This window comes from Pongo pygmaeus, chromosome 8, assembly GCF_028885625.2.
Source record: "Pongo pygmaeus isolate AG05252 chromosome 8, NHGRI_mPonPyg2-v2.0_pri, whole genome shotgun sequence".
Classification (NCBI taxonomy): domain Eukaryota; kingdom Metazoa; phylum Chordata; class Mammalia; order Primates; family Hominidae; genus Pongo; species Pongo pygmaeus.
Window position 1 is genome coordinate 105,437,315 of NC_072381.2, and position 16,287 is coordinate 105,453,601.

Here is a 16,287-nt window from a genome sequence, read left to right on the forward strand (position 1 = left end):
TGAAATTCTTAAAATGCATTCCAACTATTGTAAAAAAAATTTTATAACAAGACAAAAGCAACCAAAGCAAAGGAGCTCTTCTCTTCTCAGGGTATGCTTAAGTTATTGCAAAATATAAAAATTATTTAAAAATTTTTTTAAACCCTAAAACAATGGAGATCTCTACCACTTTAAGAACGTATAACAAAACTACATTTTTTCATTCAACAACTTTTTATAAAAACAGCAAATAAATATAAGTAAATTCAAAAGATCCTTCTGGCTGTTGTGCAGAAAATGAAGTAGACAAAGGTAAAAGTGAAAGTGGGCAAAGAAGACAGGCGGCTACTGCTACTGCACATGTCAAGGTTAGAGTTGGTAGCTTGGCTTGAGATGACAGTGAAGATGGAGGTGTGGTCAGTTTTATTAATACATGGATTTTGGTGGTGGAATCTGCAGGACATAGGGACTGATTAGATGCTGAGGGTGAGGCGATTGTCAAAGATGCCTCCTACACTTCTAGATTGGCTTGAGGGGAAGGAGTTACCATTAACTGACAAGATGAAAAAAACAGGAGAAAATTCGATTTGACAAGAAAAGACCAAGGACTCAATAACTAATGAAAGAGTAGGAATGGGAAGATCAATGGAACAGAACTAAGTTCAGAAAAAGACTCTAATATATAATAGAATGCAGTATGTAACATAAAAACTATTGCAAAGAAGGAGGAAGATGGAAAAATAAACTATTCAGTAATTACTGCTGTTACCCAATTTGGGGCTGAGGGGATGGAGCTGAAGGCCTACCTTGCAACTGAGATCAAAATGGGTTCCAGATGAATTAAAAGATTTAAATCTAAGAATACAACTGTAAAAGCAGATACAATTTTTGTAATTTCTAATTTTAATTCCTATACTTTTAAGGTGGTGAAAAGCTCTTAAAACATGCCAGCTCAGCAACACACCATAAAGACAAAATCACTGAAATTACTACATAAAACATGAACACTTCAAAGTTATCAGCAAGGAAAAAACAAAGTTAAACGACAGAGAAAAAATTGGAAGAAAATGTTTCCTATAAATATAAAAAAGAGCTGCAATAACATATGAAAAATAATTTATTTTTAAAAACGAATTCTACCCCTCTCAAAGGGTAAGGTTCAAAAACAGGTTCTCTAAATACAAATGCTATTTATTTATTTATTTACAGACAAGGTTTTGCTCCGTCGCCCAGACAAGAGTACAGCATGAACACAGTTCAATGCAGCTTCAACCTGCTGTGTTCAAGTCATCCTCCCACCTCAGCCTCCCAAGTAGCTGGGATGACAGGCACATGCCACCACACCTACCTAATTTTTTTAAAAAATTTTTTTGCGGAGAAGGGGTCTCACCATGTTGCCCAGGCTGACCTCAAACTCCTGGGCTCAAGCGAGCTTCCCACCTCAGCCTCCCAAGGTGGTGGGATTACAGATGTGAGCCACTATGCCCAGCCAAAAATAGCTTATTAAAATCAGTTAGAAAAACCATTAACTAAAAAAATGAGCAAAACCAACAATTTATAAATGAAATAAAAACGGCTAATAACCTAGGGTATTCAACTTCAATAATTAATACAAAATAACAGACTAATTTTCTCCAAAAGGATTAAGAGAGAAAGGGAAAGCTTGCATCTGCTAATTATTTGGGTACAATCATGCAATCAAATGTGTAAGAACTACAGCTTACCAACACTGCTAATGAGAGGGTGGGAGCTGCTAAAATTTTTCTAAAAGGTGATTCGGTAATATGTATCAATAAGCCCCCAAACAGGGCATACACTTTGATCATCAATCCCACTTCAAGAATTTATTTTAAGAGAGGGATTTAAAAAGATGTACAGAATATATAAGCTTGGTCATTCCAACATGTATATAGTAGTAAAAAATTTGAAACCATAGAGATTCACTAAATATAACCATTAAAAGTAATGATTTACCAAACCTATATTTTTGTTTTGGAAAGATGTTCATAGACAATGTTAGTGAAAAAAGCAAGTATGGTATGATTGTGCTTTAGTTGAGCATGTATGCATTTATATCTACAAACATTTGTTCATATACATTAAGAACAGTCAGGAAAGATACAACAAACGATGTTATCCCTGCATAATATTACTGGTGAATTTCATTTTATTCTTCATCATTTTCCTAGTATCTAACTTTTTTCTACAACATAAGTAACGTGTGTGTATAAAAATTCCAAATTTATACAGAACAAATCAGTAAGAAAGAAAATCCAACAGAAAAATGGGCAAAAGATATGAATAGGCGATCAACAGAAGACAGTATAAATGACCAATAAATATATCAAAAGATGTTCAACCTCATTAATAACAAAAGGAATGCAAATCAAAGGGAGATATAATTGCCCACCCATCCATATGGTAACAATCAGTATGTCTGATTGCTTCCAATGTTGGTGAGTTCATGGGTCACAATTATTTGCACATATTGCTGTTAAGAATGTACATTTATACAGTCAGTTTGAAAGATAATTTGTACATACAAGAACATGTGTCATGAATGTTCATTACACTATTGTTTAATAGCAAAAAACTGGGAACAGAAAAATGGCTAAGTAATATAAGGCAAGGAATTCTAAACAATCGTTAAATCAGCTAGATCTCTGAGTAACACCCTGGGCAGAATCTAAGAGCTGACCTTCACATTCACTATATTTAAAATTAAAAAGCTACTCCAGCTACAACTGACTTGAACAACTCAGAGGATTTTACAAAGTTACCTCTGGACATTTCAAACGACCCCTTAACTCTGGTGGCTCACCCTCAGGCGCCTGTCTGAGATAATCACATTGCATGAATGAGGCCATGAGGAAAACCCCACCTATCTTTCAGTCTTGTTTATGAGAAGCACGAACACATACAATCACAGTGAGCGCACACTCTCAGTAGCAGTGGTGCTAAGCGTAAAGAATTGAGAGACGTGATAAGCTTTAGTTGCAGTAATGTTCATCACAACAATCAACAATCAACTGGTCTCCTAGAGCTCCTGAGAAAGGACACTAGAGAAGCCTCAATACAACTTCTTAGGTCATCTGGATCCAGAGCAGTGGCTTTCAAATGTTACTGTGGACACAGTAAGAAACACATTTTGCACTGACGTCCAATATAAACACCTACCCCGCCACACTGTGAAACACAAGTGTCACAGAATATTTAAACTTATTACATGCCATTTCTTTTCCTATTCTATTCCATTTTATTTAAAATGCTGTTCATGACTCACTAAAGTTGATTTTACAACCCACAATCTGGAAAACACAGTGACCCAAAAAAAAGCAGGGGTAAAACCTCTCACCATTCTATTTCCCAACGTCACCATCACCACTACCACTAAATTCATCTGCTACCTTGCTTTTACTAGGGCTCTCCCTCCCACTTGAAATACCTTTCTCATTCTTCCCCCATTTAAATCCAATTAATTTTTCCAAACCTACTTAAAAATCTCAACTCAATCACAGCCCTCTCCTGGACACGCTGTCTTCCAATGTTCACTTACTCTTACAGCAATAATCATTCAATAGATTCATCTGTCGATTAATACTTTGTGATAACTACTTTGTCCAGAATTGTTCAAATCTTACACTTGAACTCCCTTTTCATAATCTTACAGAGGGCAGGAGTTATGCTTACACTGATTTATAACCATTACCGTATCTTAATGCTTCATACATGGCAGAAATATGAATTTTACTTCCTTGTAAGAGCCTCAGCTTATCAGCTCCCTCTAGGAGTTCACAAATGTCACCCATAGTAAGCTACGAGAGTATTTTATTTTGGCAGAGATCTAAAGTCAAATTGAGAAAGGTATTCTATAAATCACCATAGCATCTCAAATAATTGCTGAATAAACAATCCAATGAAAGGAGGAACAAACTCAAAGCTCTCAAAATCCCCAGAGAACTTCCCTAGGAAAAGAACTTACCTGTATAGTGAGACCTGGGGCCATGAGGTTTAAGTCTTTCTGCAGAGCTTGCTTCAGGTTTTCATCTATTTGATCTGTTTTTTAAGCCAAGAACAACAGATCTCGTGATAGTCAATTTTTTTTTTACATTGTATTCATAATGAAACAAAACTAATCATTATTAGACCTAAAGTTTCCACAGTACTATTCTTTTACAGAGCTTAAACTGCCTTTTCTTCCCTTTTGTGTGGGAAAAAAATTTTGAGGAATTATCTAATAAAGAAATTAAGAAACGAAGATGACAAGCAGATAGTCTGTTTATCCAATAAGTTCACCCACTAAATGTATTACTTAACTATGGATAAGCTTTTTTACTGGGTAACTTATTAGACTTATTTACTGGATAAACAACTACTGGGTAAAATATGTTGATCTAATAAATGGAGAATCTGGATCTCTAGTATCTTAATTCAGGGCTCTTACTCAATATGTATCCTGATTCTCAAAGAAAAACAAATTTCTATGTTCAGTAAATCTTTACTCAAATTCCCAAATAACAACTTCATTTCCATGGATCTCAGCCTCACTGTTATTTTGGATTTAGAGAAAGAGAGAGAGAGAGAGAGAGAGAGAGAAGCTCATAGAAAAGTATTTGAAGTACACACAGCATGAACACTTGGGCTTGTAACTATGCACTTTCTATTCACCTCAATGGTACTTTCGCTATTTAAATGACTGGTGGTGAGACAAAGCAGGACCCATCAGTTTCCTCATATGCCACTTCAGTGGTTGACAATCACCAAAGAGGACTCAATTGGTAGATTTTAAATTGATTACTCTTGCTTATTCCTTCATCTTAGAAATTCACTAAAAATTTCAGGAGGGAAAAGTGAGCTACCAACAGCAACAGCTCATTCCCTGGTCAGAACTTCCACTATCATAAATGAGAAGTAAGTTGTACAGAAGTGAGTTAAGAAAGCAGGGCTGATACTACGATCCTTAGAAAGGCCTTTTGTAAACTCGTCCTTGGTTGGCACCTAGGAACTTGGATTTGTAGAAGGGTCCCACCATCCCCAGAGCTAATACAATTGACTTGCTGTGAAATGTTTATACAATGTGGTTTATGCCAAACACCTGCATTCCTTCCAGGAGTCTGGAATTTTGATATGTGGTAGGCAGAGGGTGCCTACATAATCAGCCCCCAGTGAAAACCCTGGGCAATGAGTCTCCAATGAGCTTCCCTAGTAGACAACATTTCACATGTGTTGTCACAGCTTGTTGCTGTGGGAATTAGGCACATGTTTGACTCTTAGAAGCCTGCATCTGCTTTCCTCTGCACTTTGCTGGTGTGCCTTTTCCTCTCGCTGATTTTTCTTTGTACCCCTTGGCTGTAATAAATCTTAGCTGTGAACACAACTATATGCTGAGTCCTGTCAGTCTCCTACCAAATCATCAAAAATGGGAGCCTCAAGACACAGGTTTCTAAATTCTTCAAATTATCGATTAAAACACCAATAAAGCTAATTTTCAATAAGTTATTACAGTAAAAACAGAATACAGTCTGTGAGTAGTTTTTCCAATCTCTAACAAGTTATATAAAAAATTTTAAACTTAAGATAAAAAATATTTTAAAGACAATTGCTCTATGATAAATTCAGAAGAAATGCTTAAATAGCACTAAGGTTTACCAATATAACCTCAATAAGTAAGTTGAACTAGATTTCCAATTGGCTATTTACATACATGAGAATTAAGACACTTACCAAACAATTCAATGTAAACTTCCTGAAGTGTGTGGGCACTGCAGAACTGGTTCAGCTCATGGTGGATTTTATTGAAGATTAAGGTCTTGTCATAATCTGCAGTATAGTTCCTCACGATATCAAACACTGAAGAAGAGGTACAACCCACGTTTGTTTTACCCAACAATGACACAGGTACCTTCAAATTCAGCCAGGGTAAAAGTCAGGGTGATATATTACGCATGAGGAAAAGTGCCAACAAAACAGTGAAACCAAAAACCACAACTAACAAATCTTGATGTGTTGCTTGTGCTCAATTTTCCAAATACCCTTGCATTTGTAATACTAATGCCAAACATCTGCTGGTTAGCCTGTCAAACGGGCTAACTTTAAAGTCCACACTAAAGTATCCATTATTTTGGAGGTAATAAGGAAGTATCAAAGTTTTCAAGCAAGGGCATGACAGTCAGATTTATGCTTTGGCCAGCAGTGTGAAGATGAACTGAGAGGCATAGAGATCAGAGGCAGGGAAAGCATAAGGCAATTACTGCAAAAGTTTAGCTAAGAGGTAAAGAGAAACTAGGCAAACTGAGGCACAGTAGAAATAAAAGAAGAAAGCAGTTGCAAAAGACCATTTTTAAAAAGGCAATTTTTTAAAGTTGTTAAAACATTAACCAAGCTGGGCTTTATATCAGGTAATTTACATAAATTAGCACTGAATTCTCCTAAATTTGCATTAGGAAACTAAGAAACAGAGAATTTTAGAAATGCCCAAAAGGTACATACTAGACCATGTCAGAACCTGTTCTTTATCTACAAAAACATGCTGCTTTCTACTTCTGTCTTCAGATCCAAGAATTTGCTCCACTGGCCTTCCCATGTGGGATATTATACGCAACTGGATTTCAAATCACGACTGGGCGCGATGGCTCATGCCTGTAATCCCAGCACTTTGGGAGGCTGAGGTGGGTGGATCATTTGAGTCAGGAGTTCAAGACCAGCCTGGCCAACATGGTGAAACACTGTCTCTACTAAAGATACAAAAATTAGCCTGGTGTAGAGGCATACACCTGTAGTCCCAGCTACTAGGGAGGCTGAGGCAGGAGAATTGCGCGAACCCAAAAGGCAGAGGTTGCACTGAGCTGAGATCGTGCCACTGCACTCCAGCCTGGGTGACAGCAAGACTCCATCTCAAAAAAGAAAAAAAATTAATGGACAGGTCATTAATAAATACTTAATGACTAAATCATTTGCTTGATCATTTCCCAAATGAATTATATCTAAATAGTTTCCTATTTAATCTCTGGTTAAAGAATCATCAGTCCCTTCCCTTTTTCAATCATAATCCATTCCAGTGATTTGTGCTCAAGGAAAGGAGATGAAAAAAAGACAAGAAAATGCTTAATCTCTGAAAAATATAATCCAAATGCCCTTGACAGTAATACGCCTGCTCTCTACTCTGAAATCTTTTCACTATTTGTGCCTGTACCGGTGATGTGAAATTTATTATGACCTTACATCCCAATATATCCTTTTTTAGGTCTGTATTATGTCTTCTCAAGTAAAATTAAAACCCCTGAAGGCAAAGGCTATAATTTCACCTTTTCAAATTATTCTTGCCAAACACAATATTCTGTACCTACTAGACATGCCAGTTTTATTAACAAGCATGCATATAAAACGGCGTATCTTTCTTCAGGGCTTCTAATTAAGTTCTTAATTACAACAGTACCTACCCACCCCATATCTGTAGGTTTTCATCTTTTATCAAGAAAATGCTTTCCCCACACTGAAGGCTTTCAGACTGCTTTGCAAATTATAGCAAATCTCAACTAGAAAATACTTCTCTTTGATGGCAAATCAGTGTGGGCCAAGGAATTGATCAGTTACAGATTTCTAACACTCAAGGAAATTATCTCTCATCCTGACTGGATAAAATACTACTTTCCTATTCTAGAAATAACCAATGACCATTTTGCTCTTAGAAACACTAAACTCAGAGAAGAGTAACTCATACAGTTGCAGAAAGTCAACTCTGTCCAGAACTTCTGACCTATTTTTGCCTCTATTCCCCAGAAATTTATTAAACAGTGATCAATGAAGTCATAAAACTTTCAAAGTACCCTTCTATTCCTCCAAGAATCTCTCAGCTATAAATCCTCTGGCTATAACTATAAAAACCACAGGTAGATGGGTAACATACCTGCATAAGGAGCCAACATATTAACCACTTCTATTCGGTCAATATAGATCATGACCCCACCACTAAAAACAAAGAAAAAAAGTGTGAACTACTAAAGGCAATCCATAAAACACAGTTATAGACAGACCTGGGGAGAAGCTGATAATCAAACATACTAATATTCACTTAAAACACAGAAAGAGTTCGCTTCCTTTTTCATAGCATTTCTGTCCCTCTATAGATGTCAATGTCTTTTGTATGCTTGTAATAGTCATTTAAAATAAGTAATTTAAAAAATACCTTGAACTTCACATTTTTCTTTTGATACAATTCAATGCAGTGATTATACCCTAGAAATAATTTGGGCCCTGCTTGCCTTTCTTTCCCTAAACCTCTTTAGGACAGCAATTCTCAAAGTGAGGTCTTCAAACCAGCAGTATCAGCATCACCCAGGAACTTTTGTTAGAAATGCAAATTCTCAGGCCTCACTCCAGACCTATTGAATCAGAAACTCTAAATTAGATGGCATTTAACACTACAGATGAGAAGAAGGTGGGATGATTAATTTTAAACTATGTTTTATTAAGCACCTATTCTGGGCCAAGTACTGGTTAGGCATTTCATATACGGTAATTCTAATCCTTACAACAACTCTGCAAGGTAGACTTTACTGCCTTTTATAAATGAGGAAACTAACCTTTAAAGTGTCAATAAAGGAATGTGTTGGGGAAAGAGGTATATAAAAACTGTCTGTACTTTTTGCTCAATTTCACTATAAACCTAAAACTGCTGTAAAAAATAAAGTCTTTAAAAAATAGTCAATAAAGCAAATTCAGCAGTGCTAATACACAGTTAGGTCTACTTGCTCTAAAACTCCAGTTTTTTCCAATAATACCATAAGAACAATAATGGTTCTTAAGATGGAAAAGCTCCTATTTGGAGATAGGCCTTTGCTCAAACAATGCTCAGATCAGAAATCCCCTTGGGTTAACTATCATGCCTATTTGAGAGATGTCTAAGTGATCATAGCTGTAGGAACAGAAACTCTGTCTGAGCTAAAGGGAGGCTCGTAGGCAAACAGAAAGCTTACCTTGTTCCACAAGGCACATTTTTAACTTCATCAGTTTGTAGTGTTGTCTAGGGAGGAAAAGATATCTCATCAACACTCAAGACACACATTGTCAAAAAACTACTGGTACCAGAGGCAAATCTCTGGAAAGCTGCTGACAGTAAGTACAGCAGAGCTCCATCACAATTTCAGTTCCCAAAGATTAGCTCTCAGAACAGTCATTTCCTTTTGTATTCTAGTAGAAATGAAAGACTTGAGACAGAAAATATTTTACAGCAATTTTTTTTTTTTTTTTAGAGACAGAGTCTTGCTTTGTCACCCAGGCTGGAATGCAGTGGTGCAATCTTGGCTCACTGCAACCTCTGCCTCCTGGGTTCAGGCGGTTCTTGTGCCCCAGCCTCCCAAGTAGCTGGGATTACAGGTATGCACCACCACGCTCAGCTAATTTTTGTATTTTTAGTAAAGATGAGGTTTCACCATGTTGGCCAGGCTGGTCTTGAACTCCTGGCCTCAAGTGATCCACCCACCTTGGCTTCCCAAAGTGCTGGGATTACAGGCGTGGAGCCACTGTGCCCGGCCTACAGCGAATGTTTGAATCAAGATTCACTGGGAAAGGTTCAATGTTCAGTCTGCTAATAAGTAGAAAACTCTTCCAGAGTCCCTTACTTGCCTGGAGCTGGCCAGGGGTTGTAAACAACACAGCTTGCTCACATAGATACTATGGCTAGGACTTGCACTCTGAACTTTGATTCCACTGCTAATATTACTATTTATGTTGAAGATAAAAGAGATTATATGCATACAAGTACTCTAAGACTCACAGCTGCCGTTGAATCCAACAGCAACCTTTCTTCTCTAAAGCTGTTGTCAACATTTTAGTTTAGTACCTAGTGATCTCTCACATGTCCTATTCAGTTTCCTTTTTAATAGAAGTGCTACCACCAGTACTGCTTCCTCCTGGTGAACCAACAATCTGGTACTTAATTGCTTTGCCCTTGTCACACCTTTGTTCAGATACAGAATGAATGACTTCCTGCTGTACTCTAAGACCTCAAATAGGTCAGCACCTAATGAGTACATTCTAGACACACTGCATCTTATCAAGCACAAAGCAAAGGAAAAAGGAATCACAGTCCCTGTTTCCAAAGAGTTCACGATCCAGCACAGGAGACAAAACCTTACAATGCAATCCATCAACAGGTACAAAACAAAACAAAACCAAAAACACAAATTATAAACTGAACTGTTAAAAGTGGTAAATTACAGAAAGTGAAAAAAACAGTAGTTTGAAAAGCTCTCTGAGGTGAAGGATTTATAAGCCAGGTCTAGAGTGGGAGAAACAGGAACAGATGAGGCAGAGGAACATCTTAAGCTCAATAAATATCCTACTGAAATACACACAGTTGAAGACAATACGTGTATAGGCGAACGAAAGTAGATCGGCTTGCCTGGAGCAGAAGGGACAATTTGGATGAAAGATGAAATTCTGACAAGAGACCATGGTGATACTAGATAGAGGGCCCTGAATGCTGGCTGGGGAGTTTGGGCTCTCCCTAGTTCACCTTATATACAGTCACAAAACGAACCATTCAAAAATATGCTTACTTAATTCCTTTTCTCACATGTGATGTAGTTCTCATTCTCCATCTTATATGGAGGTAAGAAAACCAGCTGAGAAGCTAAATAATTAATTTATTTAGATTAATTCAGTAAAGGCCATGAAAGCTGTCAATCCAGACATAATAGAGGAGGTATCTGATACTTGGCTGATATAAAATTCCAGGAGGGGAAAGAATAAAAAATAACTCTTAGGTTGAGACATTAGAATGACAGTAAACATTGGTAGCAGTTCTAGGTTAAGGGGATTGATGAAGAGACAAATTCTATTTATTTTCTTTAAAACATTAATTCAGTTTCCATATTCCACACCAACTTTAAATACACATTCCTATTTAAACCAAAAGGATATTCTCTAGCCAATTTTCAAACTGAGAAGAATTAGGAAAGAGTTCAAATGTTAAATCTTACATTTAACACCCTATCTTTATGTACTTTTATATTTCTTTTATGTCCTCTTAAAAATTACTTTCCCAGTATGACAAAAAATTTATTTAAAAAGTGAATCTATGGTTACTTTATGAAGGCTGAAGGTTTTCATATAATTTCTCTACTGCTTTTTCTTTTTACATCATATATGGAATTTCACATTTATATACATTCCTTTCAATTGCCAAGTTTGTTAAACCATTTGTTTATCTGGACTATGCCTTCTAATACGTTCCAAAAATTCCTAAAAATAAATTTATGTCTTACTCTCCTAAGAACACTTTTTTTTTTTTTTTTTGAGACAGTCTTGCTCTGTCGCCCAGGCTGGAATGCAAGGGTACGATCTCGGCTCACTGCAACCTCGGTCTCCCAGGTTCAAGCGATTCTCCTGCCTCAGCCTCCCAAACAGCTGGGATTACAGGCACGCACAACCACGCCCAGCTAATTTTTGTATTTTTGAAGACACGGCGTTTGACCAGGTTGGTCAGGCTGGTCTTGAACTCCTGACCTCAAGTGATCTGCCTGCCTCGGCCTCCCAAAGTGCTGGGATTACAGGCGTGAGCCGCCACGCCTGGCCAAGAACACTTTTTAAATATGGTTTTATTAATATAATTATTTCCTAGAATGTTACCGTTTTACACATAAAGAACATTCTTATTTAGTCACACTGGCTGGCTCTAGCCCATGTAAAACTTTTTTGTAGAATGCGAAGTATTTTAGTTTACACTGAAGTCTCTGTACTAATTTCATTTACATCTCTTATGATAGTTTATTATTAAATATATACACACACTATATTTGTTATATATATACACAATTAAACTCCAAAATCTGTTTACTATTATCTATATCTCCTTTATTTATATTTTTGCATCAGTATGACTTAATATACTAAGCATGAAGGCAGAGACAGATCTACCTGGCTTTGAACAAGATCTATTTGTTAGAGCCTTGATTTTTTTTTTTTTTTAAGAGACGGAGTTCCCCCATGTTGCCCAGGCTGGTCTCAAACTCCTAGACTCAAGCGATCCACCTGCTTCAGCCTCCCAAAGTGCTGGGATTACAGGCATGAGCCACTGCGCCCGGCCTTAGAGTCGATTTTTAAGGGTCTAATGCTGCCATTGCTAACATTATTATAGATTGTTTTGGCTGTTGATGAGGTCATGTAATTAAAATTCCTCCTTTCACAGAAGACTAACTGAAGTCTATGACAGTTAAGCAATTTTTCCAAAGTCATGCCACCAACTGGCGGCAACGCCAGGTCCCCATGTTCATTACACCACATTGCTTCCTGAGAAATCAGCTCAATTTAACAACTTCCACCATAAATAGAAAGCCAGAAATATAAATGTGTTACAACTCCTGTCTTTAAGAAAACTGGAGCCTTTCTGGAAAGAAAACACACAAAATTTAGCAAACAATGCAAGACAATATTAAAGAAAATAAGACAAAGGGCCAAAATTTACAACATAGACTTTAAGAGCTATAGATCAGAAGAGGAAGAATCTGGGACGAGCCTTTAAAAGCCTGGCAAGATTTAGACAGGAGAAGGAATGGAGAGTGAGATGGCAGATAAAGAAGTGATGGCATGCACTAAGGAAAGAATGGATAAAATAAATATGGAACAACATATGGAAATCAGTTTGATTAGGGGAAGAATACATTTCACTTCAGTAGACACGATTCTTTCCCTAAGCCATCTAAAAGGGGACAGGAAGAAAACCTAGGGGATTTAAGAATTTATAATTAAACTCTCACTTAGCAGGAAGCCTAGACATAAGATTACAAGATTAAATAACATAGTATTTTCCTGAGTCCTGAAAAATTAGTAGCAGATGGCAGACAAACTTCTGAATCCAAAGATTTATGATCACACTGGGCTTGCAAAAGTGGTCACAGCCTAATCCTGGTTTTGTCATCTTGTTACATTGAAAGATACTTATTTTATTGTCTCCCATGGCCAAGACACTTTTCAAGGATTAGACACTTATTTCAAATACCCCGGGATGCCATCAAAATATAACATTCACTAAGGTTCCACATAAAATTGTGCTTAATATACCAGGCAAAAAAACATGAGGCAGAAAGGCTGTGTATAAAAATTTTGATCCTCCATGTTAACAGTAGCCCAGGAGCCTGCCTCTATGGAAACCAAACACTGTTCTAAACCACATAATCACTGGTTTGTATGTTTAGTTGTGTTTCTAATTATTACTTTTATTGTGACAGCAGCAACAGAAAATTTGCTACATACCACGATACAGATGGTAGAAGTCAGTCCTTCCAAGCTTCCTGGTTCAAACCTTTAATTCATTTCAAGTAAGTGAGGTGGTTTAACATCATAACTTGTGTTGTAACAACTGTACTCTGAACGTTAACTCCTGCATTTAAGTAAATACCACCATCTGCTTAAGCAATAAGGAAATCTATCTCCACCCACAAGTGTGGTAACTCCTGTCACGCCTGTCTATCTGGTATGGAGGCTTCCCTAGGAATCACTCACCTGCACAGATCTGAACGTAGTAATGAAAGGCAACATGATATGATAGCCTGGTCCACTGGGGCTAGTTAGTAAAGCTCCTCCCCTGCAAAAAGATGTTTCAATTTGACAAAATTATAAGAAGAAAAATTATCTTTCCAAATCTAAAATGCTATAATAAATACTCACTCTTGCTCATGCTGCTGACCTACTAAAGCCTCACTAATACGAATTACTCATAATGAACAACTGCTTAAAATACCTCCACACCTAAAAAGGGAAAAAGATCAAATTAAACTGCCATTGTTACACCTTGTTTCATAAGCTCAACCAACCGTACCTCTGGGTCTCCAGCACTGCTCTCAGGTTCAAAGGATTCTCCTCGGTCTTTAACCTTCTGAGAAATATTTGTTTAAAAAATTCTAATGGCTTTCAGTAGAGGTACATTAATTGTACATAACAAGAGCCAAATCAAAATATATAATACATTTAATCACCAGGTTGAAAAAAGACAACGCAAACTTTGAAGTAAAGAGAAAATTTCTGAGGCTTATAATTCTTTCAATCTATCTACAAGGTAATTAAAATACCGGGAACATAAAATTTCTATATAAAAACAAAAAATTAGCATGAAAAGATGAAGGGTGACAAGACTATATAAATAAATAGGATAAGGGCTTGTTCACCAAATCCTGGAATGTGAAAACTATGAAAGCAAGCCCTGGAAATTATAAAAAGGAGGCATTTGGGGAGCAAAGAAAACAAAGTCCTATTTTGCACCTTGTAAATTCATAGAATTTAGCTACCTATCTTGAAAATATAAACACGTTTGCAAAGTCATAATAATAAGAAAAGATGAACAACTGTTTGAGGTTCATCACTAATTCTTTGAGTCATTCCTTGAAATGTCCTTTCTCTGGTTTTACTGTCAGAAAGACAATGCTTTTAAACTGGAAGGAAATCTGGACCAATCTGTAATTTCTTATGCTAGAGCTCCATCTGCTAAGATATACCATTAAAATTGCTCTTTTTCTAGGATTCAGGATGGATTTGAAACTAGAAATATCAGTTTTGAGGGATAGTGGAAACAAGCAAAAAGTTGACGCTCTTTTTGAATACACCATTATCCCAATTTCTCCACAAACTGGCCTCTCTTACTAGTCTGTATCAAAAGGAACTTGTGGTAATTAGGCTGAAGGAAAAGCTAAGCGAGCTCAACAAGAGAGCAACAGCTCCCACACCACTCCTGTCCCCAACTTGAACAGAAACAGTAAGGAGGGAGGAGGATGGCCCATCAGTGTTGTGCTTATGTCCCTGGAGATCCAAGGATATAAGCACCATCATAGTCATCATGGTGTTACAAGACGTAACCAGACACTGGAAGCTTTTAAATGAAAAAGTCTAAGAAACAACCATAAACATACAGCATCTATAGCGGCAAACTAAAGCCTGTACAGTTGGACAAACTATAATTTATCCATCTCTTCAGTTAGAGGTAGAATGACTACTTCCTTTCTTCCTTCTTCATTTTTCTACAAATAATTGAGTTTGCTGTGTATAGGAATAACCGTAGGGAGACTTAATCTCTGCAACAAAACGAACATAGCACTAAAACTATCCAACATCTGGAGGGTGCTCCGCAAAAGCCCACTTCGACCCCCGTGCTTTCCCTAGAGATGGGACATGCGCCCCCGAACGTTGCAGAGGGAACAACTTCCCAGGCTCCACTCTGGAGTACCCTTTTTATCTGCTCTAGAGCCCTAACTGACTGCACATGCCGCTCACCTGTAGTACACAGCCAGGTGGCCCTCCTCAATCTTGTGGATGGAGGCGTAGAGCAGGACAGCCACCAACCCCACCACCGCAGCCACCAGAACCCGGGCTTGAGTCATATTCATTCTCGTTCCTCCTGGGAGCGGGAGAGAAGGACCCTCAGTCCCGTGAGTGACAGGTCCACCCCCTCCAGTTTCTACCCTCTCCCTCCGGAAACTTGGCGCTCTCTTGCAGGCTAAGCCGGGGAGTCCAGTACCCCCGTCCCCTCATTCTTCCCTTCTGGCGGAGCCCGCTGACCCCTTGCCAACTCCTCCGCCCCCGGAGGCCAGTGGGCCGCCCCTGCTCGGTGAGCTTCCTGAAACCCCCTCTCCCAAGGGTCGCTCCCGGGTGGAAGGCACTAACTGAGAAGAAGCCCAGCCGCAGGCTCGCGAAGAAAGCCGACCCCTCGGCCGCGCCTCACCGATCAGTGACGCATCGCCCCCGCCCGCACGTGCAGCCGACTCCCGCGCCCAGCCAACCGCCGCCAACAGCCGGCCCCGCCCACTCGCCCGGCACTGCGGCTGCGCGGGGACGCACACGGCGTAGCCCCGGCCCGCGGCTAGTGAGACGGGGAGCGCATGGGACAAAATTCTCCTAGCCGCGGGCCGCGCAGGCTCCTTTGGAGGCAAGTCGCTCTTTTTCTGTACCCTGCTGGTTAACTGCTCCGGAAGAGGACAGCCGGGGGTCTGGAGTGAGCAGCGAAGCAGAGAAAAGGAGACGGCCTTTCGGACAAGGGACTGGTTGGTTGGTTCTTGTGCAGAGAACCCACTCGCTCACTCCCAAACGGTAGCTGTTCCGTTTATTTGTCCTTTTACAGTGTATGCAGAGCCCCACTGTGTGGCACGCACTTGCTTCCGGCACAGATCCTGCACTTCAGGAGCAAGTAAACTTGTTGCAAATAAAGTGCTGTGAAAGTTCAGAAGAGGAAGATATTAGATATAACGGCATCATTCTCTCGTTTTTTAAGTGTTCCTATTATGTGCCAGAATGCTGGTCCAGTGAGGGCTTTATGAAGGC

General features: G+C 38.6%; 1 protein-coding gene across 7 annotated transcripts in view; it reads right to left on the minus strand.

Annotated features, from left to right (window-relative positions):
• ERLIN1 (ER lipid raft associated 1) overlaps positions 1 to 16,177 on the minus strand; it is a 36,149-nt gene extending 19,972 nt beyond the window's left edge. For 3 of the 7 annotated variants that reach the window (XM_054436897.1, XM_054436894.1, XM_063670148.1), the window contains exons 1-7: positions 15,634 to 15,787; positions 15,244 to 15,367; positions 13,483 to 13,564; positions 8,955 to 9,001; positions 7,886 to 7,947; positions 5,704 to 5,829; positions 3,962 to 4,035 (exon numbers count right to left, since the gene is read on the minus strand). In XM_054436897.1, coding sequence (XP_054292872.1) covers positions 3,962 to 4,035; positions 5,704 to 5,829; positions 7,886 to 7,947; positions 8,955 to 9,001; positions 13,483 to 13,564; positions 15,244 to 15,356 — 504 coding nt within the window. In that variant the 5' untranslated portion in view covers positions 15,357 to 15,367; positions 15,634 to 15,787. Of the gene's footprint in view, positions 1 to 3,961; positions 4,036 to 5,703; positions 5,830 to 7,885; positions 7,948 to 8,954; positions 9,002 to 13,482; positions 13,565 to 15,243; positions 15,368 to 15,633; positions 15,788 to 15,917 lie in introns of those variants that run through there. The other 4 variants (XM_063670146.1, XM_054436896.2, XM_054436895.2 and 1 more) reach the window with 3 other exon arrangements.
• Positions 16,178 to 16,287: the final 110 nt, after the last annotated feature.